Raw genomic sequence first — 27,748 nt, 5'->3', positions numbered from 1 at the left:
AACGCGCCCGTTTCCTTACCATTTTGAAGCGACAGGAGTTAAGCTCGTAAGTGGGCAATTTTTATTTGCTACTGTAATTAGTATAACATAGTGAAATACGATCCCTTGGAAACCTTTTGCCACGTTGGTCCCATAATTTCATTTGCAGTTCGCGAGTAATTGACAAAATTGTCCAGGAATAATAAATCAGGGAATAGCGCGCGGCTTTTATTTATGTCGATTATATATATATAGTTTATATTTTAATTTATATATATTTATGTCGAATTAATCGTGTGTTGAAGCCATGAGTCAGTTCTACTCGCAAAAAAATTTTTTTTAAATATTCTTCCGAACACATCCGTGCAAAGCGCAATGAGCTGGCTAACAAAACGTGAAAGCTTATGATCTTACTTGGCAAAAAATCCAAACTTAATCTCGAAAACAAGCTATTAGTAATAGATTTTCAGTACTGAAAGTTGCTGACAGTGAATGCAGCCACAATAAACGAGCTCATAAAGCACGCCACGAACCCATGTGATCGCAGGGGGGCGAAACCTACTGCCACCACGGATATACTTTCCACGCGAAACGAGTTGTCACATGGGTTTGTGGCGTGCTTTACGAGCTCGTTTAAGTAGAGGTGGTATTAAACAAGATAAGTTAGTCGATCATCTGTGTGAATATTTGTGGCGATATACAATAAACGAGCTCGTAAAGCACGCCACGAACCCATGTGACAACTGATCTCGCGCGAAAAGTGTATGCGTGAAGGCAGTAGGTTCCGCCTCCCTGCGGGGGGCTCCACTATTTTTAAACTAGACACAAGCGTTCATACATGTATTATTTCTACATACATATTAGTCGTTTATGCCTTCCAATACTCCAAATAACTGCTATATTTTTCAAACTTTTTTTGTTAATAACTTTTTAACGAATAACGAGCGACGGCTAAAACCTTCTGAAGGTCACTCGGGGTCATGACCTTGACAACATATATCAAAGTCATTGAAATCGGTGAGGTCGCCCTTAATCTGAAGTTTTACCGGCTTTATGATTTCTTTTTAATATTAAAATCTTATATAAAATTTCTACTTGTTTTTATTCTGCCTTTGTGAAATTTCGAATTTTGCTTCGTGACATGGGATTCGGAAGAAACAAGATCGCGAAAATAAAGAAGCTGGATAAGATGAAACGGATACGATAGAGTATTGGCCTAAATATTAAACGTAGACAGAGTTTGATGATAATAAACATTCTAGTGAGCTGTAAGATTTCTTTATTAAGTATATAGTAAGTGTTGTTTAGATACATGAGCAATGATAAGAAATAGCTATTGTTTACGCAAAATATTACGTTTTTAAATATCGGCTTCTGAAAAAAATTTTTGTCATAGTTGAGAAAACTAAGAGTCGATACAAAATCATTGCAAATTGTTATTGTTAGTGAAATAGCTGTGATTCTAATATTACAAGTTCTCTAAAATCTGTTTTCCTTATAGATCTTTAAATGTATAGATGTTTAAATGTAACTGATTTCCAGGTATAAAACACGCATTTATGTCCATGTTCTTATGCGCATGTTTTTTTGCCTAATAACATTTTATTGGTAATGTAAATATGTAAAGATGCTCTATCTATTATTTGTGTTAAATATGCCATATATGTATACCAAACAGTTAAGTACATTTCGTATAAAAACTATGATAATATCTTATGAGTATTTAACACATTATAATAGTTTTGCTCCTATCAATGTTTATTTAATTTTTCTTTTAATACGCACATGTACGTCGCGTATAAAATACATCGCAAAAAATATATTTCAAATTTACAGTAAACAATATAAATGTTATAACGTTAAAATAAATGAATAAAATTTCAAATATAATTTTAAAATTGTAAATAAATGAATGCACAAAATTCAATATTGTGAAACAAAACTTCATTATATTTTGTTGTTGTCTTATTCATTTGTATTTTAATAATTTTACCTCACCCTAATTTTGCCGTAAAAGTAGATAAGTCGAAAGAGATCAATAGGAATTTGTTCCTACGTTATTCTCCAAATTAGCTATTATTTTAAAAATTTGTAAAATTCGTTCTTTTTCCTATTTTTTCTATTTCTTTTTATCATATTTCCGTTCATATCTTCCTCTTTCAGTTCCTACATTGCTTCTATAGGGTAGGTAGTTCATCAATGAACCAGTAGTATACCATTGCGATATTTCATAAATGTAATTTTGCTAGATTGTGCTTGTCATGCAACGACTCGCATTTGACCCCTCTTCGGCTCCCCAATCGGCCGGCAAATCGCGCGAAGGACGGCCGTTTGAGGCCACATTTTGTGATTTTTGGGTGACGAACTAAGTTTTTTTTGTAAGTTTTACGTATTTTTCATGTTGTTGTTGTTATATCTATTATTTTTTCATTATTCTATAATTTTGTGTGTATATTTAGCTTTATAATTCTGTAAGCAACTTACTTCTATTGCATTATTTTACCATATTTTTTTTAGATTATCGTAAAAAATGTTATATGGTCTACAATGAACCATTTTGTTTTTTACTACAGTTATCTGTGTTATAAGTCTTATTAAACTGACTAGTTCGTACAATAAATAATAATCTAAGTGAGAAAAAGTCTGATTGAAAACAATAATTTTAATTGTAAGCTTCAAATAATAAAAACATAACATATATAATTAAGTTAGCTTTAATTTAAAGTCATACTATTCTAACCTTACTTATCATGTCTTATAATTATCTCTTCCCTAAATAAACATTTTAAAACATAGTAAAATTAATTAAAATAACACTAACAATTCACAGTATAAAACATGTGGTTTATTGTTAAAAATGGCTAGGTTCATTGTGTACACACCCCTGTACACAATGAACCATTTGACATTGTTTTAAAAAAATCGAAATTGTGGCTAAACTTTAAAAATAACTTATAAGTCATCTTATACAGTATGTAGCCAACTAAATTCATAAACTGTATGCAAAAACACAGATCTCCAACTCAATAATTGAGAGAGATATAAGCCTCTGTACATGGTTCATTGTTGGACTACCTACCCTACACAATGCAATACATAAATTCACATTATCAGTATATATTTGTAATTTATGTACAGTATGCATCTTTCTTGAAGCTTGCGTAAACATGATACAAAGTCTTCGTTTACAATTAACATTTGATTCTTCAACAAACTACTTACACGAATTTTTAGTTAGTTTTTTTCAACTTTTAATGTGATGGCAGTATGACTGCGAATCACAGTAGAAACATGAATCAAAAGTTTTCTTATTGTTTTTTTTTCCATTTAACGATCTATGTTTCGATTAGCACAAAGTATGAAATTTTTTTTCTTAAGGCCCTCAGTCACTGTCCTCTGCGTTTCGTGGAGTACGAGTTAGTGGTCGCCGACTATCCTCGTCCGATCCGTATATTACTTCCTCCTCAGAATCATTGAACATCGAGAACGCAGGGCTATCTTTCGTTATCGATGAGTCTGCAATAAATGTAACAAAGAAATTATGTTCTAGACATAAATAATAGAATATACAGGGTGATTATAAATTATTGTCGAGGTTTCCATGGTTAACAATAGAAAATATTACAAGTATTATTTTCATAAATTATATTAACGATGTACAGGAGAATCTTCCTTCGTATTTTTTTTCAATAAATTATGTAAGAAATCTTTTTACTTTTTTAAGTTGTTTCTGATTCTTACTACCTTTTTATATTTTGTAAGATTATTGCTCTTCAAATTTATCGCTGTAAATGAGTAAGTGTTATATCGAAAATTATGGAGTATAATAATTGTTGTTTTTCGGAGACACACTCACGTTGCCCATAGACCTGTTGAAGCGCAGGCGCGTAAACGTATGCCATAGTGTATAAATAAAAATTGAGGAGACCATAAAGAGCCATGAACTGCGCGGACGTGCGGTAATAAGTAGAAAGACGAGAAGCGAAGCTGTCCTCCAATACACCGGCTCCGAATTGACGTGCAGTGACCAAACTGCAAACGCCGGCGACCACCGCGGCAAGCAGGGTCAAAAACCGCAGACGTAAATCTGCAAAGTAAATCGCACGCTTATCATCAAGTTGTAATTGTAAATCTTCACTCAAAGATATAACAGTAAAATTTACGATAAGAAGGACTCTATAAAGCAACGTAAGTGTTACATTTCGGATTACTTTGGATACAAAGTATACGAACATTATGACTATCTTTCTTCTTTGCTGAGATGAATAAAGAAGCGGATAAGAGTTCACCACAAGATATTTTTCTTGATAAAACTGTCATTTAATGCTCAATTTTCAAATATTTCTTATGTCTATATAAATTGTTCATTTATAATAAAATTGAAGATATAGACTATACAAAATTATAATTAAATATATTTTTATTAAATAACGGCCTTAGCACGAATTAAAAAATATATTTACCAAAGTATGGCATAGATCGTAGTTCGCTGTATGCTTTTAATATAAGAAGCAACAGATATGCGATGTAGAAACCACCCACCGTGAAGAAGAATACCTTGAAACCCTAGAAACAGATATCTGTGTATGCAGTGTGTTAACAAGTACAGATATTTATATGTCTCTCATATATCTATTTCTTATATATCTTATAAGTAATCGCATTGATCGTTTCTCTATCGCGATGTCACATCTTTTTGGTACTCTTCTTCGGTAGAGACTAGTTTCGATCTCTATACCACTTTCGATACGACGCCAAATTAAGATCGAGAACTGGTAATCTTCAAGTACAGCATGACAGAAGCACTAGCTGTTGAGAAATTATCTATATCAGTATCGGATCGCGATTGAATCTGTGTATGCAAAAAAAAAAGAGTTGCAACGAACGTGCGGAAACAATAGATTTAAGACGTTCCTACAACAGCTACAATAAAATTATCTTTAGTTTACTGATCTGTGAACATGAGACAATTCGGTTAGTACTAATAACTTAACTTTTTCTCAATCTTTTCTTTGAGAAAAGATTGGTACAAGAGTAAATAAGGATATATATTCTAATCGAGTAAAATTATAAGGGCTCATACACAATGAAAGGAATAAGGAACAAGGAATTAAACATAGAGAGAATTCATAGTCGCATCTTTTTTTCAAGACTGTGTCTTGACGGTCCTTGTTTTTTATTCTTCTCATTGTGCATGAGCCTTAATCTTGACAAGAGTTAATAGAAATAAATTTACCTGTTTTATAATTTATGCAAGATTTAGATACATAATACTTCAAGTTTATTTTAGAAATTTTTGATAAATTAAAAATATTTGTGAGAAAAAAAATGGTCATGTATATTTGTCAATAAGTATATATATTCTCTTTTCCTCTGTAGAGAATTATAAAAAGATATTCAAGTAAAATAATGAGAGACGTTTTACAATCAGTAATTACTGCAAAATTTCTTTTCTTTCTCAAAATGAAGGAAATGGCTTATATTGCTGTACGTTCGATTGCTTCATTAACGAAATGAATCACTTGTATCAACGAATAAATAGTTGTTTACTCAATTAGCGATCGGCATTATTATACTACAAGCTTTGCTAAGGATCAGCGGATTGTACACGATTGTCGACTGTCCGGTGGAATTGCGACAAGACATTGCGAAATACAGCGAACCAAAGCCACTGCAAGTAAGCTGCACAATGCAACTCTTGTGCCCGCCGGAAGATCTGACGAATTACGAGAACCGCGATCGAGGTTACCAGGTACACGAAGACGACCCTGAGGCCAGGGCGATGTGCGAAGTGAAGCTAAAGGTCAACGTTGTGAGAAATCTGAGCGCAACTGAGACGGAAGAGGAAAACCCATGCGCCAGACTCGCGCACCACGAACATCAGGTGCTGCTGCCTCATTTGACTAACTGCAGCTTGGTAAGTTTCTTCGCGGAAAAGAAGAAGCAAGTAAATTGTATGGAATCGATAATTGAACTTTTTCATTTTCGATTATACTAATTATTGATGTCCTGATTTTCTATAAGTTTAGTTTACTTTTCCTTCTTGATAGTATAAAAAACTGGGTGACACTCTGAGTATTTTCTCATATACATATATAAAAAACGTAATTTTATAACAATTTAGTTCTACAAATGCGACTGGAGCGTGCCGATGTTCTTTGAGTGCCCAGAAAAGTTGCACTTCAATCCCGTTCTTCAGGTGTGCAACTGGCCCTGGCAAGCCGGTTGCGACTCGTCCTGGATCGACTGTCCGCGGCCGTTTCCACGATGTCCGATTCATTATCCGGGACCGCTGTTATTGCCGCATCCCTTCCTGTGCGATCGTTTCTATCAGTGCAATTGGGGAACCCTCAGTTACAGATGTGTCCCACCGGACTTTACTTCGACTCACATCTTAAAATATGCGATTGGCCTTACAATTCGAATTGTCGGAGTTGTTGAGATCATGAGGAAAAACATGGCGTATTGCATTATAAATTAACCCTTGAAGTTTTGAAAACACAAAAGATTTCGACTACGACCGATATGTGTTTCTTAAAAAAAGGATGAAGAAAATAACAAGTCATTTTTTAGATAATTAATAGACTAATATAATAGTCCTAATATTCTTCGTAACATTAACATTCCTTGTAATAGCCTATAAATGAATGAATATTCTATTGTAATAATCTGTATTAATAAGCACGAGTTCAACTTACGTAGTAATTCGATGTATCGAGAACATAATTATAAGTGGGATCCTCCAACTCGGTGCAACGAAGCCATGTGGCGAGAGTCAATGCCGCACCCCATAACATACCCACAACTAAGAGCTTGGGCAGATAAAACGTGATAAGCCGTCTCTCGTTCTAAATAAAATAAACAAATTGTCAATTAGAATGTGTGTGCGCGTGCGCGCGCGCATGTGTACGTATATGTATGATCGTAATGATGGATAAGCACAATTAATATAATACATTATAAAAATATAAGCTAACAGAATATAAGATTTTTTATTTGAAAGAAAGTGTACTCTAATTGTATATTTAAGCTTTCCGATAGAAAAATATTCATAACATCATATGACGAAATCTGGATGAAATTGGGAATGCTGCAATTATGCCTCAATATTTGCAGCAACACTAATAGAAATTTAGACCTTTGTGCAAATATTGATAAATATTTGCATAATTTATTTCTAAATAGTATTTCAGCAAGACAGCATCAGCGATATGACGAACTGTCTTAGCGGAATAATCGCAAAATTAAATTTGGGAAGAAATTACAAAATAATTGCGAAATAATTGAAAAATATATTTGAATTTTATTATGTGTTATTTCTGTATTACGTAGCATATTCTGTGTTTGCTAGGTCGCCGATAGATGGCATCCTTTCTCGTACGTAAAATATAATGAACGTTCTATGTAACTGTTATCGGTGTTTGCTGAAGTGTGCTGAAGTGATATTTTGCTTCTAAATGTCGAACCAATTGTGTAAAATTTAAACATAAAATTGAATTTCTTAATTTTTGTGCAAATATTATTCAGAAATTTAATGCCAGCAAAAACGCTGCGTTACCCTGGCGAAAATTAAGAAGCTTTATAAAGCGTTGACAACCGTTCAATGAGGGTTTTTTGAGAGTTTATACGCTTTCAAACTTTATAAGAACGCTTACACAACGCCGTTGGATTTTGAACGCTTCCAGAACGCTTATAAAACGCTGTATATAACGTTTCATGAAAGTTCTGAAATGCTGAGGCAACGCTTTTCAGAGAACGCTCAGTAAACGCTGCGTGCAGAGAATTTGCTGTCAGATTTTTCAAACGTTTAGCAAATGCTTTTCCCAACGCCGTAAGACAAGCGTTTTCAATCCGTTCAGCAAACGCTTTTCCGATGGCGAATTGTAGAGTCGCAGTGAACGATTTGTAAAGCGTTAACGCAAACGGCTTAAAGACGCCCAAGAAACGCTTTTCCCGACTCCGTAACACAAGCGTTTTCCCTCCGTTCAGCAAACGTTCTTCTAACAATGCCGCTAGGCGGCGTATCTTTCTCGCATTTAAAATACATCCAGCCGCGTATATAAGCAGACCCCCTGCGAAGCGAAAAGCAGATTTTAACATTTAACGCTCTTTACGCCGTTTTTTCTAACGACAAGAGTAAACGCCCATAAGCTCAATAGAGGCTGCACGCAGTTTTCAATGATGAAAGCAAACGCTTTCGACTTATCAGGGCTGCGTTCGAAAACGTCACCCGTGTGTACCCGGGTGACGTTTCCGAATGCAGCCTAAACGCTTAACAGAGGATCTCTAAATGTTTTAAAGAACTCTCAGCAAACGTCATACGTCATGTAAACGCTGTGCAAACTCTCAAAAACGCTATATACAAACGCCTTTCAAACGCTGCAGCGTTGCAATTGCCGCTCTACGAACTCTCTACTGACCGTTTCTAAACTCTCAACGAACTTCCGCAAACGCTCACGTAAACATCAAACAAACGTTTATGAAACTTCTCATTTTCGCCAGGGTATGAGGAAATATCTTAGCACAATAACTGTGAAATTCCTCTCAATTAAATGATACAATTATTATACAATATTTGCGCAATTTTCCTATGGGGGTATAATGATTTTTAAATTATCACTGAAATATGTTTAAAAGTAATAGTAGAAATATGAAGCTATACTACAAACTCATATTTTACTTCCTTAATAAAAACGTGACTCGCCAACTTACGAATTATTAATCTATTAACAATAAATATGTAAATAATGTATGAATTAACTAATTAATTTAATTCTCTATAGCCTTGCGCATCGGGATTATCAATTAATGTTTCTCAGTTTTTGACGATATCAGAGTACCTGTCTAAGACCATGATAGACACAGAGCCAGAACATGAGGATAGCACATAGGAAAGTTGTTTGCAGAATTGCATCCAGCATACCGGGTACCCAAGAGTTTACCAAGAAGGTCATGGGGAACAGCGGATCTATTCAATAAAGTAAGCTCAATAAAATGTCGAAAATCACGAAAATGCGTATTGGTGAAAAACGTCAGAATCTCGAAAACTTACTATTGTACAGAATCAGTAATGGAAGAAGTATAGAGATCCACTTTTGTTCTATTGACCAATCATGCAGCGGATACTTTCTAAGCGAATGGCCGAACCAGCACTGAAAGCGATACAATTTTTCTTTCGATTTCTAGAACATTATTTAAATATCCGCGAAAAAAAAACGGGCCGAGTTAAAAAGCAATCGATATTTTATTTTGCGAAGTTGCGAGTTTCTGATCATCGAGATCGGAGATTAGCTGAATGATAAACTTCTCTTGATCATTAATTAAAAAATGAATGTTTCAGTCATATTATATAGGGGAAAGTAGGGGAATACGACGCAGTATTATAGGTAATAGTGCGCACCTCAAGTTTGAGACTGTGACGATAGCTGACGACATGTAAGTGACAAATTTTTAAAGCTTACGTCAATTCTAGATAATATATATCCATTTTATCAAAGCTTCGTTTGAACGCAGGAAGCGAAAAAGAAAACGCGTCCGTTTTCTTATCATTTTGAAGCGACAGGAGTTAAGCTCGTAAGTGGGCAATTTTTATTTGCTACTGTAATTGGTATAACATAGTGAAATACGATCCCTTGGGAACCTTTTGCCGCGTTGGTCCCATAATTTCATTTGCGGTTCGCGAGTAATTGACAAAATTGTTCCGGAATAACAAATCGGGGAATAATGCGCGGCTTTATTTATGTCGATTTTATATATAGTTTATTTATATTTGAATTTATATATATTTATGTGTCGAATTAATTGTGCGTTGAAGCTATGAGTCAGTTCTACTCGCAAAAAATTTTTTTTAATATCCCTCTATTTTTAAAGTTTCGCATTTAATTTTCAATTATTTATCATCACTCACATTAACTATACTTAAAACTAATAATTTAAGTAGAAAAGTTCGAAATTTATCCGCTGCAGACACAAATTTTGGCAATTTTCAAACTGCGCACTATTACCCGCATCTTTAATTTTTGCCCGACTTTGCATCGTCCTAAATATCGCTCAATAAATATTTAACAACAAAATTATTATCAAGTATGAGTTCACATACTTGTAGACAAATGTTTAAAGGTTCCATAGCTGCATTTAAATTAATTGTAACTATAAAAGCCATTTTGTATTAACAGATTTACCTTAGGTGCGCACTATTCCCACTTCCTCCTATATATATATGTATATATAGTGTCTTTTTGAATGTTTTAAATGTCAAATTTAGTTAATCAGTTTGTTACTCAAAAACAACACGATGCAATAAAGAGTTAAATTGAATTTTTTTTAGTTTTGCGTTATATTTAGTTGCAAAGTAATATAATAGAAAGATAAAATTGCGCATTGTTTCAAAACCAATCTTTAACGTCGATCATCATTTATATCGTCGGCACAATTTCGCAGAAACAAATAGTCTTCGACTTGTTTTAACTCGTCTATCTTTTATGCCATTGTAACAGTGAATTACCATCACTCCGAACGTGGTCAATAAGAAGATCAGTCGGAACCAGATTTCGATCTGCGTGAACGCCGGATTGTAGTTCTTAAACTGTGAACAGGAAAAATAGGAGAAACGTAAAGAAAAAGATGAGGTACTCGGAAATGTCTTGTCCAAACGAGTATGATCATTTCATGCAGTGCTTACTGACGTAGAATGTGAGTTCTCGTATAGTGTATCGCTGATGGAAGCTTTCAAGTCCATGGAAGCGGACAGTGATTATGTAGTAGCTATAATCAAGGAATCCGAGGTGGGCGACGACTAGTTCCTCGCAGGATTGCCTTTCACATTTCAAATGTCTGGTTCTGGAAAATAATGGTCATTGTTTCACATATTATTACTCGATCACAAGAGATTTATCTGTATTAATTTATGCATTTCAACAATGTGATATAAACTCCGGTTTTCTTAATAGTTTTAATTCATTGTATGTTGTTAAAACAATAGATGTATTAAAATAAAAAATTTTTTATAGAATTAATTTTGTTTCGTTCAACTTTAAGGGAGGACACCACTGTAACTGCCCATTTTCGACTGCCTTTTTTGGTATTTTTTTTTTAGAAAGGAATAAAATATATGGTCAAAAGAACTTTTAGGCTTTATTAGACATATATTAAAGTATGTAAAAAAATTTTTTATTTGTTAAAAAAATACAAAAAGGCGGCGCACGAGTCGCTATAGCACTTATTGGTTTTCAGCCAACCCTCTCCGCGGCACGCAGTAGAACTGTCGTAAATTTGATCCTGGAACAAAAAGTGAAATATTTTCGTTAATTATATTAGTTTTAGCAGTGAAGTACGAGGGGAAATAAGAAAATATTAAAAAACAAAAAATAGAGACGAGTTTGAATAAAAAGTTCGATGGTCGAAAAATCGAACTTTTTATTCAAACTCGTCTCTATTTTTTGTTTTTTAATATTTTCTTATTTCCCCTCGTACTTCACTGCTAAAACTAATATAATTAACGAAAATATTTCACTTTTTGTTCCAGGATCAAATTTACGACAGTTCTACTGCGTGCCGCGGAGAGGGTTGGCTGAAAACCAATAAGTGCTATAGCGACTCGTGCGCCGCCATTTTGTATTTTTTCAACAAATAAAAAAATTTTTTACATACTTTAATATATGTCTAATAAAGCCTAAAAGTTCTTTTGACCATATATTTTATTCCTTTCTAAAAAAAAAATACCAAAGAAGGCAGTCGAAAATGGGCAGTTACAGTGGTGTCCTCCCTTAATTATCGAGAGAACACAAGAGCATTTCTATTGCATTTTTACCGATTATGTCCAGCTTCCGGGGGTAGTACGGACACGGGCTTGCGATCAGCAGTGATACCGTCTATGGAAACACTAACTTGAAACCCTTTGTCGTATCTCTCATCTACAAATCATCATCCATAAGTATATTAATATTCAAGAATAAGCTGTAAAGTATATAAAAAAAAATAGATTATGATCTAATAATGTAGACTGAAATACAAAAAATATATCTAGACTTTTGTTATCACAATCGTAGTTATAAAGATAAATTTGTTAAAAAATTAAGAAATTTTCATTTAAAATATTTTATTTTTTTTATATACATTCGTACAAGAAGAAGGATTATTTTTAATTGCCAAATGATCATAGTGTCAAACGTAAAGAGATAAATGTCGAGTAATTATTCTGCTTTCTAACAAACTTTACATTTCGTAAACGCTTCTTGCTATTAGTTCTAATGATCAGAATGTTTTTGACGTTTGTAAAGTTGGCACATTCTACAAATTAAAAAAAAAAGTAAAACACTTTTTCACTAGTGTCATATATGCTGGACGTAATTTTTAAAAATTGTTTAACGGTCAAAAAAATTTAGATTAATTTAATGGTTAAAAAAATTTAAAAATTGTGTGAACGGTCGAAATTCACAGATATTAAAAATTATTCAAAAATGATTTATTTGGTGGAATATTGACCTGAAATTGTATATATGTATGGAACTCCAATAGAACGCTATTGTAGAGAACTCCTGTCAAAAACATTCAACGCGGTTTTAGTACTTTAGAGGGGAGGGAGTTGTGCTAGATTCATGAAGTTAGCACATTTTTTCAATTTCGACTTTTTAATACAAGGAATGCGGAAAGAACTCTTTTAAATGTTTATCGGGAACTGTAGCACTATGGGAAAGTGCTATTAGAACTCTTAATATATTTTTTTAAATTCATAGAATGTCGTGCCAACTTCACAGACGCACGTTACCATCATTATTCGATGTCGATAGCTTAGCAATGACCCATAATTGCTGGCTATATGTAGACAATAGAGGTGTCTTCATGATGAATGGACCAGTGGCCATCTCGCTGCCGTTTAAATGCGCTTTCTGTTCGCTGGTCGACGTTATAGGTGGTCCTTTAAAAGCGTTAATGCAATGATATATTTTAATATGTTTGAGGTTAATAGCACTAGTGTTGTTGTGTTGTTGACATTTGAATTCTTTTACTTCGAAATAATTAGAAAATTATTACTGATACTCACCGGCCAGGCCAATAAAAATCGCTAATCCGAAACACGCAAAAAAAGCAACAAACACCATGACAAATTCCCTCTTGTGCATCGAGTATAAGCGCATTTGTACAGATCTGTATGATAAATACATGAGAGTTTAAATTAACTAGCACCACAGACGCGCGCTTCGCGCGCGCTATTTAGCTTTAACATTATGCTATTACTATTACACTATTAATTTCTTGATACACACAACTGTCAAAATATACGATGACAGCTGCAAATGAAGTAAGCGCAGCGAGAAAACCAATCAGCATCGCGGAAAAGCGGCAACAATAAATTCGACTATCGACTTAACATGCCTTTTTTTAGAAAGGATAACACACACGCACGCACACAATTATCATATATATGCAAATATATACGCAAATTGCAGTGAATATATTAGTAACGGAAAAAGGCATAGCAACATTCTATGATATAAAAATAAATGTTATGAATATTATGTCAGATTAATTGAAAGAAATCTGTTTGCTTTTTTTCTTATGGCTCCTATATATTGATTAATAAAAGAAAAAGAAACAAATTAGAATTGAGATATGATGCTTTTAATAAAATATTTAATAAAGCAGTTTTTACTTAAAGTCTTGCGGCTTTTTCATTATCTCTGTTTTTTGAATAATCTTCCAGAGAAATCCACGTACCTTTCGCAGCGGTCATGATGATAAGCCGGTGCGATATACTTGTTAAATTCGCTAAAAAGATCACTGAACTGCGACAATGCATTTCTGACTTTGAGATTCCAACCGGCGGATGGGAGGTGATATGAGTATCCCAATCCGGCTCCGTCCATCATCTTCAGGAACTTATCCTGTACCTACTGTAACTGTCCCAATTATGCGATATCTCTTTTATTTCACAGTAAAAAAAATTTAATAATACAACATACCATTTGATTTTTATATACTACATATTTCTTTATATTATTAATATATATTTTTCCTTTCAATTTTTTCAGACCCTGGTGAAAAAATATCTCAGAATTTCTATAAAAATGTTCAGATTTTCTCAGAATACTCAGAATTTTTCAGATTTTTTATACGAATTGGAACGTGTTTCAGAAAAACTCAGATAAAATAAGAATAATTTTCGCTAATATATCTTTGTAGAAATCTGAATAAACATGAGAAAATCTGTGCAATTTATCAGAAATTTTCATACATACGGATACTGAAATATTCCGAAAATCTTCATTTAATTATTTCTGAAAGTATCTGAGAAATTTTATATATTTTTTCAGAATTTTTTATAAGTCCCAATTCTTGCAAAATTTCTGAGAAAATATGAGAAATATGAGAAAATATGAGAAAAATGTGAGAAATTTTTTCACCAGGGGAGCACAATTTTTTTTAGAACTTCGGAAAAATTATATATAAAATTATATAAAATTAATTATACCTATAATAATAAATAATAACACCTATAATAATTAATTATACCTATATAATAAATTCAATATACTGGTTGTAAGAAAATGCTGTATAAAATTCCATAAAACTATTTCTTAATGTTGATGGAACGTATATAATTCTTCAAGAATAGATCACGAAAACATTTAAAAAGAAGAAAAAAGATTTAGGTACAGCAATTTATGTGTCATCGGCAGGCGTGAAAAAGATCGTATAGTTTCCGCCGTTTTACATTAACGTTTATATCGAGAACACTTTATTATATGAACTGGAGGTATATATATATAATCGCCTAAATGGATGAAATATCGCGTTTTACCTTCAAAGTTCTTTATCTAGTGAAAAAGAATGAGGGTAAATTTTATTTAATTTGTTCGCACAATAGAGGAGAAGGTGATAATATGAAATCCTGCTGATAATGGAACCCCTCAAATATCTTAAAAACTTTGAGTTGCACTCTATAAGTGACAGCTGAAACTTGTTTATTAAGTTGCCCTTTGGGCCGTAAGAATGACAGATTCATTAGTTGGCAATAATAATAAAGTAAAACACATATTTCTATTTTGTCGATTTCCGAACGTTTAATAGGTAGGTAAAACTTTGTTTATTTGTAACTATATATGTGATTAACAGCTAACGTTTATAGTCAGAGATTTAAAGTATGATGTTATCTAACATTTCCACGTGTTTAAGAATATTTAGTTCTTTTCATTTTGCTGTAACTGCACTAATTGCTATTGTTTTTCAAGATGGTAAATGTTTGTATTATGGACCTCCAAGGTGCTAGGTCAATGCGTCTGTGGATTCAATGTACTTTCTGGACTCACAATGAATGTGCAAGAGCAGAGAAAGAAGAATACATGTGTGATTTATGTCGATAGACGAAAGAAAATGAATTTTCTCTTTAAATAATTTTTTTATTATATAATTTGTTTTGATTTTTTAATATGTATTTCTTTTACAATAACTTTTTTAAATACATTACTTTTTTGAAAGGCGTTTTGTGAATTTTTTTTATTTTACGCATCCAAAAAAATAGTGGGGTCCATATTACCAGCACATTACGATGCGATTTATGACTTAATTGCTCATTTTTCGATAATCTTTGTACAGCTTTTCTTGTAAGTGGAGAATTATAAATCGAATGTTAGAAATGGGTTGCCAATAGAATAAGGAACCTAAGCATATCAGAAACGAAAGAATTGAGCTTGTAGTTTACAAGAAATCGCCTAAAAAACAAAGTGGGGTTTCATACCCAGGTAGAACATAGAAGTCATAATGATATCATTAGGATATCATCATGACTTTATTTCTCTCTTAAAAGTCACTGATAAAAAATGACGCAAAAATGATATAAAAATGAAAAAAGAAATCGTACGCTATATTATAGATAAAAGCGTCCTTTGGTTCCCAAAATATTTCTGTTGCTTTAATATATCGTTGAAATAATGTAGACAGTAGAAAATACAATTGTAAATGGTAATTAATATATGTGACTTTGTTATGACCGATTCTTGAGAACTAGCCACATTGGTTCTTAACCTATATAGCGCTATATAGACAAAAGAAGTCTCGAGAAGAAGAAGACTTCCCGGCACTTCCCGCGTTCCCGCTATTTTCGCAATTAATTCCGCGTGGATCGGTGGTTTTCCAAGTGCGTTTAGCAGATTTTCGATGAGAGAGGCTATATATAGTGTTTACAAGGTAAGATCTGCGCACAATGAAGAAATAAGAATAAATATTAAATAAATAAAGGAATTATATATAGAGTTTTAGAATCAGTCTTCTCAATAAGCACTAGAGATAAATAACAGGTTATGTTGTATCTGTATGATATCTCATTTGTATCCATTGTGCGTTACGTTTATCTCATCTCTATTCCTAATTTTTATTTTTAATATTTAACATTTATCCCTGTTTCTCCATTGTGTGCAGAGAGCTATAAAGAGTTATATTGAGAATCCACTTTCGAATGGTCGTGAGGAAACACACTGAGATTGTAGCTGTAGAGAGCTGTACAGATTTTCGTGATCGTGAAATTCACTTTTATTAAATTTTCATCAGATTACATGAAAATATATCATGCCAGGCAATAAGAAGGTATAAAGCTTTAAAACTTGTTTTATTATTTTTCCACACACACACACACACACACACACACACACACACACACACACACACACACACACACACACACACACACACACACACACACACAGAGTTAGACATATTCGATTTATTATACAATTTACATTCATCTTCCAATAAACATGTATATATGTATATATTACAAAACTAATGAAATATTTAATATTTTCGTAAAACAGAATTAATTGGTTCTTCTATTGAACATATATATCAATACATTTATAGTATTAATCCTTTCTTTATATTTTATATTACAGAGAGCCTTATTTAAGAGAAAGATACCATTCAAACATAGAATTAGTACTAAAAACACATCAAATTAAATGAACTTAAAGCTATAGCTACGGGGTCTATTAATAGTAATAATGGTACTCAAAGGCATGTGTGTGAGAGCAATAATGATGATACAAATGTAGATTCTTTCCTTGAGAATCACATAGGTTTTCAAGAAGAAGGTGGCAATTATCTTAATATAGATCCAGATTCAAATCTTTGTTCAAATTCCTCCAATTATTCTGACAATTTTTCCATCAGTAGTAAAAGTAATAGTACTATTGAAAACAGTGCGTTTATAGATTATGATGATATAAATAATGAGCAAAGTATTGCTGAACAAAATTGTGATAAACAAAGTGATATAGATGAAACATCACAGTTTAATAATGAACAAGAAAAAAACAATTACTTATTAAATGCGTTAAGAGAATGGTCTTTGAGAGGAGTTTCAAAGAAAAAGGTTGATGCATTATTGGCTCTGTTAAAACCATTATTTCCTTTTCTGCCTAAAAGTTACAAGACTTTATTGCATACTTCGAGGAAAATTATTGTCAGTGATCTCGGTGATGGACAGTTTTGGTATAAGGGAATCAAAACAAATATTCGACAATTACTTTCAGACGAATATATCTATCAACATGGTGAAATAGTGATAGATATTAATATAGATGGCATTCCTTTGAGTAAAAGTTCTGAAAAGCATTTCTGGCCTATTCTTGGAAAATTTCGAGATTTAAAATATCCTTTTCTGATTGCTGTTTATTTGGGCTCTGGAAAACCTAATGATGTTAATGTATTCTTGGAGGAGTTTGTCACTGAAGTAGCGAATTTACAAGAAAACGGTTTTGAATGGAGTAATGGTACTATATATCAATTTAGAATTGATAATTTTGTGCTGGATGCTGAAGCTCGCTCGTTTGTAAAGAAATGCGTTGCGCATGGTGGTTACTATGCATGTGAAAAATGTATTGTGAAAGGGACGCATTACAGAAATAGAATGTGTTTTTTTGAACAAAATTGTCCACGTCGCACAGATGAATCTTTCCGTAATAGAGATAATCCTCGCCATCATAACGGTAACTCAATATTGGAAGATATTGGAATTGGCATGGTTTCTCAATTTCGTCTTGATGTACTCCATCTTGTATATCTGGGTGTTGTAAAAAGAATGCTCCATTTTCTTATAAGTGTTCGTTCTCGGTGTACATTGCCAGATGCAGTTGTGTTTCAAATCAATAATATGTTGCGTGATATCACTGACTGTTTTCCAATTGAGTTTACTCGAAAACCAAGGAGCTTAGGTGTTCGAAATAAAAGGGAAAAGTGGAAGGGTTCTGAATTTAGAAGATTTATATTATATGATTGCATTTATGTTTTAAAAGATCATGTACCTACTAATGTCTTCCAGTGTTTTCTTCTTCTCCATTGTGCAATTTATATTTTGTGTAGACATGATCTTTTCAAGAAATGAATACCGTTGCTGATTACTTATTAAGACAATTTGTAAGTCAGTCAGTTGATGCATTTGGACGTGAATTTGTGGTTTATAACGTTCACTCACTCATCCATCTAGCCGAAGAATGTTACAATAGGGGTGCATTGGATTCATGGAGTGCATTTCCTTATGAAAATTTTTTGGGCGTTATAAAAAATCACTTGCGTTCCATTCATCGACCATTGCAACAATTGGCTAATAGAGATACGGAATTACAAGGTGCACTGATAAAATCATGTCCTCGTGAAGATCTTGTTAAACTGAAAAAACCATTTAATGGTTATCATTTAGAAATTGAAGGTCAACAATATACCACTGTTATCACCAAAGATTTTACACTAAGAATAAATAAAGCAGATCGATACTTCAAAACTGTAAATGGTGAAATTGTGCGTTTGTACTCCGTAATTAATTCTGTTGAAGGTATCATTATTGCAGGAAAAAAGTTTACATGCCTTGAAAATTATTATACTTTTCCTATGGACTCTTCAGAGTTAGGTATTTTAAAATATCAAATTGTGAAAAAGATTTCTGTTTTTGGAGAATTGAAGATATTAAAGAGAAATGTGTAGTTATGCCTAATAATGATGGTACTTTTCTCTGCATTCCACTTATCCCATTTTTCTACTAAAGTATGCTTATCCTTTTACATTCTTTATGAACTATATATGCCTTTATGCCAATATGTAATAATTTTTATGGTTTGTGTTGCAGTATGTTGTTGTAAAATTTCTTCCTCTTAATAATATGGAAGAAGAGACTGTAGCCGTAGTCCCATCTTCATGGATAAATTATGACCTTAATATATGCAAATGGCCACCAAAAAAATATCACTCTGATAAAGTTAATAGATGGATTATGGGTCTAATGGAACCAAAACATGATTTTGAAGATATGTCAATACAAGTTATGTATGAATATAGTAAGTATTATTTGTACAATAGTGCAGTAACAAAATAAAACACTTATATACTTATAATTTAATCTTTGAAAACACTTATAATTTTTGTAAGATAATGTAATTTGTTACTTATATAATCAGGGAACTTAGTCTTGAAATCATATGATATATATTATGTATGATAATTTTTGCATAATTGATATTGAATGCGTATGATTTTTATTCTCACATGATATATTTCTTTTTACATTCGGTCTAATTTTTGATAACAAATCTACGCTATTTATTATATGAGTTACTTGTAAAAATATGACAATTCAAAACCTCAAATGCGTTATTTTAGTATCATTCATTAAATATGCAACGTTTTTTAAAAATAAAATGCTAGGCTTAATATATTAGAGAAATCTAATCGTTTATACTTGTTTTACTTAATTGTTTGTTTATGTATTTATATATATGTGTGTGTATGTATATATATATACATTTGTATATATGTATATGCATATGTATATATGTATACATGTATATATATATATATATATAAAGGAAAATGTCCCGACTGACTGACTGACTCATCAACGCCCAGCCTAAACCCCTGAACCGAATTTTTACCAAAAGTATATGAAATAGGGGTAGAATTTTCCGGGGAGTGGCACTATGTGTATAATTTTTTGTTACCGATTTTCTGGAAACCAAAACAAAGCTAATATAATATGTATATATAATATAATAGATGGATTATATGGGTCTCTAATGGGTCTAATATATATACATATTTTTTTTAACAATATTGTTAAAGTTGTAAAACATTACTTTCAAAATACATATTTAGCAAAGTTGTTCGAGTATGCGTTTTTATAGTAAATTACTTTTTATTTCAGATACATATGCAAAAGCACGCAAAGCTAGTATTAAAGCTGAAGAAGATAGTGCTATTGATACAGCTGCTGGAGAACAGATGTAGATCGTTTGAAGCCTCGAAAAAGAAATAAGCCTTCAAGATATGAGAACTCTGATAATTCTGAGATTGATGAGCCTGATCTGAAGAAATCAAAAAGCAAACACTCTTTTGTTAATGATAGTAGTAGTGAAGATGAGGAAGAAGGTCTTGTATCAGAGAATATCAGAACTAAAGTAAAAGCACTTTTGGATAATAAAAAACAACTATCTCCTTTACAAGATGGTAAGTTGAATATGTTATACAAATCCTGTGTTTATAGGATTTTATCTCAACAATAATGAATCTTGTTATTAAAATTGATTTAATAATCCACGTTTATATAAACAGTATAAAACTGATGTTTATATCTGAATACTATTTTGATTTGTTATGTCTTTTTGATGTGCATTGTATTAGTTAGATACATCATCATTTATATCATATCAAGCTAATTTAATATAAATTTAATACATTGTACGTGTATCAAACAGTCTTATTTCTTAAATTGTATTTTCTTCTTAAATTGTATGATCTTTGAATAAAGCAATAATTAGATTAAAATATTTAAAGTAAAGTTATCTTCTCAAATTCTTTTTCAAATATACAGACAGTACTTTTATTTTTTTTACGTTAAAAGAAAGTTGATTTTAATATATTTTACATCTAAAACAGTCATTATTATTTTTTTTCAGCGGTTATGAAAAAGCAGACTACTTCTAAGTTTTTAAATACATTACCATATCGGAAAGACTCACCTTCCTCTGAAATTACCTCAGCTCTCATGAAAGATAAAGGTACACACACACACACATACACACACACACACACACACACACACACACACACACACCCACGCACGCACGCACACACACATATGTTCAGGATGATTCGAGATAACCCTATTGTCGCGTACAGATAGATTTTTTTATGATAAAAGAAAGTTTTGATTTTAATATTATTTACATTTAAAACAGTTATATATATTTTTTCAGCGGTTATAGAAAAGCAGACTACTTCTAAGTTTTTAAATACATTACCATATCGGACAGAATCACAGTTCTCTGAAATTACCTCTGCTCTCATGAAAGATAAAGGTATGTATATATATATATATACATATATATATATATATATATAACAGTGTAGAATAGTATTTATTTTTCTCAATCATTAATAAGTGCTGTTTTGTGAAGAATTCATTTCTTATCTCTTCAGTTCTAAATGTTCTATCTGAAGTTGTTAATCAAACTTCTACAACTAAAATTTTATTTACAAAAGCTACAGTTTTTAGGTCCAGCTCAAATTATTAGTATCTTTGTATTGTATTGTTTACTTTATTTTTTTAGTTAACATACTTCACGATTGAAAATAATATATATAGTTAGTTACTTCTAATGCATCTTGTTTTATCAATTATTGTTTCTTATTGTTTATCGTTAAAGCACATGAAGATACATCTTTGAATGCTTCATTACCTTTGGAAAAGAAATCACCATCAAGTGAAACATCCTCTGCAACAACGGTTTCTCTCAATGATACAGTTAAAGATACTGCTTTAATCTCCTAAGATTAGGACTCTTGATCGAGTCCACATCATAAATGTAAGGTTATTTTATTTTATTTTTGAACTATACTTTTCTATAATTTATATTAATTTCATTATCGTATTCTATCTATATTGACATTTTGTTGCTGATTTATATTTCAGCATTGTCATCTTTAATGAAAAATGTTGGTATGCACTCAGGTAATTTATATTGCTTTTTATTTATGAAATAAATTGTATTTCCGTCCATTGGATGAATAATTAACATATTTAAATGTATCTTACTTATATTTCTTTTCATCTTCTTGGTTTTGCTTGACTTTGACATAATTATTATTGTTATATTTACTTTTAGATCACCATGTTGCTGCTTGTCCTCTTAGAACTTTAGCGGACAGGCAAGAAGAACTAATGGCAAACAGACAACGTTATTGTGATGCTTAACAGAATATATCGTAAATTAGCTCCAGAAGAGGAAAAAGTCATTAAGCCAAAAAATCTTCCTACACTGCCCTTAAATAATGAAGACTCATTTTTAGAAATTCAAACATTCTTGATGTCTGATGATAATTTTTATCCTGTAGTAAGTATACTTGCATCACTCATAATAAATATAAATAAATTTCTCTGGGCATTATATTTAAATTAAATTTCTCTACGCTTGTGTTGATTATGGATGCAATTCACTTGACACTACAAATGTTTCAAAGCATTCTTTGATTGGCCAATTTGTAAAGTTCTTTATTCTGATTGGTCAATCAAATGCTTTGAAGCATTTGTAACATCAAGTGGATCGCATCTCATAATGAAGAGAAATTTTATTACATATATATGTAATTAGTTACATAAACTTAAATTTTCCTTTTTTTCAGGTGGATTATTTTGTGAAATTAATGAAGATTGATTCACAAACTGATGAATATACAGCTGTTGGCCGTTTTATACAAAAATAATATCAAATTCTTTGGCTCGAATGATGAATTTTCAGGGGTCAGGTGAGTAAACTTAAATTCGAAAATACAAAACTTCATGAAGCAATCAGTTGTAAGTTAAAATTTGCGTAAAATTTAGTCATAAATTATATTTATTGTTTTGAACAATGCATAACGTTTTTGGTTTTATTTTTTATTTTAGGTGCTGTTTTGAATGCTTTCCCTCAAGCAATTTAACAAAATGGAAAGAAAATATCGCGATGTTGTACACAAGTAAATCAACGAAAAGTTAATTAATATATTTTCCTGCTTTATATATATATTTTAATGAATTGAATATTAATTGTAGGGGTAAAGTCAGTGGTGTAAGTCAATTTTTAAAAATATTTACTCGTGTGCATAGATCAAATTATATATGTATAGATTGTATCTATGCGCACGAGTCAATATTTAAAAAATTTGACTTTAACCCCTCCAATTGATAAGTAGTATAAGAGAATATTTTCTAAAAAATTAAGTTCGTTTTTGTTTGTCAATAATTTACGGTCATTATATTATGACTTTTTTGTGATACTATTTTGTGATAATAAGTATTGACTGATGTATGATAAAAAGAATGTTTTCGTTAAATGTATTTTTAAGATGCAATTATATCTATAGATAGTGGCCTAGTTTACACCGATCACTTAATACGGGTATTAAATAACTAGTGAATTAGTTTGATTATTGGCTGATCAGCTTAAATATACTATTTGATACGCGTATCAAGAGATCGGTGCCAACTAGGCCAGTGTAGCCTAGTTGGCTATTTCCTAAAAGTAAAGTTCCTTTTTGTTTTTTCATATTTGTAGTTTTTTTATAAGACTATTTTTGTGATACTGTTTTGTGATACAGTAGTATTTACTTACGTATATTGATAAGAATTTTCTTTTGTGCAATTTTTAAGATGCAATTATATATCTATAACGTATAATATCCAATTTTATGCTTTTTTTTACCTTTTTGACATCTTTACAAATAAATTATGTACATTTCAGATAATATAAATGGCCACATTCAGGAGAACGTTTATTTTGCATCTGTTTTGGAAGTTTTCTTTGCTAAGATTAGATTATACTTTTAGATTTAAAGAAATAGTTTTATCTTAGCGAAGAAAACTTTCAACAGTGCAAAATAAATGTTTTACTGAATGCAGTCAATCACGATAACACCAAAATGATGTCAAGAGGAATAGAAAATGATTACAAAAACTCACTTTTTAATCATCATTTGATCATTTTCTCATCATTTTGACATCATTTAGACGTCATTTTGATGTAATCGTGATTTAAAAATCACTAAAAATCATGCTATACAGAATTCATCACAAAATCATCATAAAAAGTGTATCGATTGACGTCATAATGATTTTTCCTAAAATGACTCCTATTTGATGTCATCATGATCTTATTATGATTTTGTGTTCTACCTGGGTATTACCATACTTTCTCCTCTATTAAAATAAAAAAAAACAATTCAACAAAAAGAGGAAGATACACATGTATGCTTTTTCGATACATGTATACATTTTTAATACGTGGAATATTCATCGTTTTAAAATCGACATTATTCTTTATCGACATTTATCACAACGACTTGGATTGGTAGTCGCAACAATACGCTTCGTGAACACCGGATTTGCGACGTGTATGATGCATGTGCATAGGTGTAAACAGAAAACTCACCTTCCACTTTATTGCGTGGTAATAGACGACACTACCTCTATTGTAAATGTCTTGATAAATATTGCCGCTTGCCATACGCTTACAATTCACAGGGATTTCATGGGTAGGGTGCTGTATACGGCACAGGTAAAGAATCCGCTGCAGTTCGTTCGCGTAATTTTCCAATCGGGGCTAAAATACGAGAGCGACTGCACGAACGTACGGTGTACACTGACGCGCGCACTATTGATTTTCACGCCATATCCCACGGAACAGGGTTGCAACTCATCGGTAATCGGGCAAGGTTGGAGAGAAGTGGTATGTTAATAATGGTGGGTATATCGTGTCGCCAGATAACAGGATTCAATAGTATTATATGCGTTATGCGTGCCAGTATGTACCGTCGCAATTGTATAGCAATGACGAGTGTTCTACCGAACAATCAAACTTGATAATACATATCACATTCACCGATGATATATTCGATTGGATAAGGTATTATGACGAGAAAGTAATTAAAGGATTGAGAAATAGAGAGCAGATTTTCTTTATTAAAATAATTTGATATCATTTATATATAGTCTATAATATAAAAGCATTCATACATTGTCATACATTCATATTTGTGCATTATCAATGACAATTAGTGTTTAAAATTTTATTTTCTTTAATTATCATATTTTAGTATTTACAATTACAAAATATGTCTGTTGTCACAAGGATGTCTGACTGTGGCTTACGGCTTGTTGGGAATTGTTTTAGTCCAGTACTTGATCTTGCCGTCCCAGCCAGCAGTAGCGAGTCGAGAAGGCTCATGAGGATGCCATAATACGTCAATGCCACACCCCGTCGTGCGCCTTCCACTTTTTGTACAACTTTGTTGTTTTCCAGTCCCATATGTAGCACTTACCATCTGCATCGCCCGATACAAGTAATGAAATAAGAACAAATATAATACTTTACCGAAAGATTGATCATTTTCTATAAAATCATCAAGATTTTAAAGATTATATTTTACTAAGAAACCATTTTTTTTATATATATATTACCTCATATCTGGCGAGAAGTCTAAACCGCACGCATATCCTGCGACCATATGCCCCGTGAACGTTTCTTTCGATTCATTTTGAATCTATTTAACGCGAAATATAACAATTGTTATCCATGCTTTGGCAAGCGAGCCATTTCTGATTTCGTGACGCGTTACCGCCGGCTAGAATGCATGGATGGATCAGCTATGTATTTCATATCACAGGATGTCCCTATACATAAAAAAAGAATTTATCTTTATAACGAATTAATCTCATTTTTCCGGAAATAACCTTTACGAGAAATAATGGAATTAATAGAGAATTCAGACCATTCCAACCCGAAGACTTTTATCGTCACTGGTGTGACGAATCGTCTATTTTCGTCGACAAACGTGATGGATTCACAGCACCTAAGTGTCTATCATATTCCTGTGTTTATTTCACCCGAACGTATATCCACTGTAACAGAATATTAAATTATTAATATTTAGTTGAAGACGTTAATTACGTTATTACTTTATTTTTACATTTATTGTTGCATGTTTACTGTTACGAATGAGGTCATTTTTGTGTGTCTGTATCATCAAAATCTTGATCGAAAACAAATGATGTGATCTTAAATCACATCATTGTTGTTTCGATAAGTAAAAAAATATTTTTTTTACTTACGCAAATTATCTTTTTATCACTGGTACCAGCTACAAAGAGATGCTGTTTATCTGGATCAGGATTAACTTGGCACAATATGGGATCTTTCTACTCGTGAAGCGACTGATAAGCTCCTGTTTCTGTGTCCCAAAGTTTCACGTATCGATCGTAAGCCGCTGATAACAATCGCTTGCCGTCATTGTCAAAACTTATGTCCCGTAACCGCTTGTCGATGTCCATAGTATGTACGAACGCATCTCCTGTCTTTGTATACGTTCCCACAACTGTACATAATAAGACATATATAAAACATAGTATTTGTATATGTTAACAATCAAATTAAAATAATCGTCCATCAAATACCTTCACTCGACAATCCATACTACAGGACAGTAATAAATGCGCTGTACGTGGAAACCATCGGATTTGCGAAATGCCTTTGGTGTGGCCTTCCCACATGTGAATTTGCGCCTTTGGTAAAAGCAACGATCGGGTGGTGATTCCGATCTGAGATTCACACCTACATCCTGAGGCGCGTGCAGAACGAGCGTCCCTGATAGTCACACTGTCTTGACTGCAATGTAAAATTATTAAATGTTATGAAGTAAATTTCAAGACAATACTCATGTTAAAAATTTTATCTTAATAAATTTAGTTTAAGTTTGAATTAATTTACATAAATGATGAAATTCTAAAAACTATTCTATATAAAAAGCAACTTTGTTACTAATTTATGTATTTACAATATATGTTGATAATATATATGGCACATTACTATGTAATATGTCTTCTCCTCGAGTGGTTTCTCCTCTGTCTGCTTTCCTCGTTTATTTCGTTTGGCTAAGATTTCTTCTAATTCAGCGGCTTCATCTTCGCTTGGTTGATAACTCGTTTTTCATCAATGTAACCACCCCAAGACCCAAAAAACCTTCTATATCCGATGGATCGTTGTTTCTGTGCCTCTTTCGTTTGTCTGAGAGTCTCAGGGTGGTACTTTCAAAAAGGTCTTGCGCCCGCTTCTTCTGCCGCTTCCGTTGCACGATCATAACTCTACCTTCATCCACACTACCATCTACAGTTGGATCTAGTGCATATCCTGATAACAAAAATTTTGACAAAAATTTTTAATAAATTTTAGATATTAAATAAATTTTTATTTTATTTAGGCTCAAATTTTCAGATATTTAGATATAAATAGCATTTTGTGGAGTATAAAGTGAAGATATAAGTTAAAAATGGTTTCAAGATTCAGATTTAATAAGAGAGAGTAATCAACTATATATATAAAATATAATTTTGTTATTATGCGTACCATAACTGGCAAATGTTCTCCTTTGATTTTCAAACTGAAATTCACTTATATGCGCACTTTCCACATATCCAGATAGCATATTTTTCACTGCACGCTGCTGCTGTGTCTTGAATGGATTTTCGGGTCCTACCTCGGGTCCAAAAAGTTCCTCATACCTTGGATTGTATGTAACTTCCATTGCAGTTGGATCTATGTGTTTTACACACAATTCTGTCCCTAAATAATCATTGTTGTAAATAAAGTGTTCATTTTTTTCCATCAAAATAGACATTTGTAAAGTAGCATAATAGGATTACATAGGTATAAAGATCCAGTCGAGTATAAGGAATATTTCTATCTATTTGTATTATTCA

The 27,748-nt window shown here is 32.1% G+C and overlaps 2 protein-coding genes, 1 long non-coding RNA gene and 1 pseudogene across 5 annotated transcripts; 2 read left to right on the top strand and 2 right to left on the bottom strand.

Annotated features, from left to right (window-relative positions):
• Nucleotides 1-1,241: 1,241 nt before the first annotated feature.
• Nucleotides 1,242-24,482, bottom strand: LOC139776731 (transmembrane protein 181-like). Of its 3 annotated transcripts, none has more exons than XM_071713624.1 (13): nt 24,426-24,482; nt 13,696-13,877; nt 13,022-13,125; nt 12,746-12,895; nt 11,789-11,891; nt 10,665-10,818; nt 10,484-10,564; nt 9,032-9,131; nt 8,820-8,947; nt 6,678-6,827; nt 4,443-4,545; nt 3,836-4,066; nt 1,242-3,495 (listed from the first exon to the last, which is right to left on the bottom strand). In XM_071713624.1, the coding sequence occupies exons 2-13, from the start codon at nt 13,845-13,847 to the stop codon at nt 3,362-3,364; spliced, it is 1,590 nt and encodes a 529-aa protein (XP_071569725.1). In that variant the 5' UTR covers nt 13,848-13,877; nt 24,426-24,482; the 3' UTR covers nt 1,242-3,361. The 3 variants fall into 3 exon arrangements, with proteins under 3 accessions (XP_071569725.1, XP_071569724.1, XP_071569726.1); XM_071713623.1 differs by having other exon boundaries at nt 13,696-13,871; nt 24,426-24,466; XM_071713625.1 differs by having other exon boundaries at nt 13,696-13,868; nt 24,426-24,453.
• On the top strand, nt 5,443-6,434 carry LOC139776725 (peritrophin-1-like). Its single transcript, XM_071713610.1, is given in 4 exon segments — nt 5,443-5,466; nt 5,522-5,896; nt 6,104-6,329; nt 6,332-6,434. Coding segments are annotated over 4 exon segments (714 nt in total). The 3' UTR covers nt 6,421-6,434.
• LOC139776732 (uncharacterized) lies at nt 15,689-21,781 on the top strand. Its single transcript, XR_011719160.1, has 7 exons — nt 15,689-16,164; nt 16,396-16,560; nt 19,094-19,301; nt 20,165-20,466; nt 20,916-21,017; nt 21,216-21,317; nt 21,666-21,781. It is a non-coding gene; the product is annotated as an uncharacterized lncRNA (long non-coding RNA).
• A 658-nt stretch (nt 24,483-25,140) lies between the features above and the next one.
• On the bottom strand, nt 25,141-27,611 carry LOC139776738 (pre-mRNA-processing factor 17-like; annotated as a pseudogene).
• Nucleotides 27,612-27,748: the final 137 nt, after the last annotated feature.

Source organism: Temnothorax nylanderi, unplaced genomic scaffold (genome assembly GCF_030848795.1).
Source record: "Temnothorax nylanderi isolate EJ_2023f unplaced genomic scaffold, tnyl_v1.0 TNYL_tig0126_pilon, whole genome shotgun sequence".
NCBI lineage: Eukaryota > Metazoa > Arthropoda > Insecta > Hymenoptera > Formicidae > Temnothorax > Temnothorax nylanderi.
The sequence above is the reverse complement of the archived record's forward strand: the minus strand, read 5'-3'. Positions and strand labels throughout refer to the sequence as shown.

Coding starts and splice junctions, on each gene's coding strand:
- LOC139776731 (XM_071713624.1), bottom strand. CDS start 13,847: ATGATGGACGGAGCCGGATTGGGATACTCATATCACCTCCCATCCGCC. Junction 10,565..10,664: donor TACGAGAACTCACATTCTAC/GTCAGTAAGCAC, acceptor TCCTGTTCACAG/TTTAAGAACTACAATCCGGC. Junction 6,828..8,819: donor TCTATCATGGTCTTAGACAG/GTACTCTGATAT, acceptor TATTTTATTTAG/AACGAGAGACGGCTTATCAC.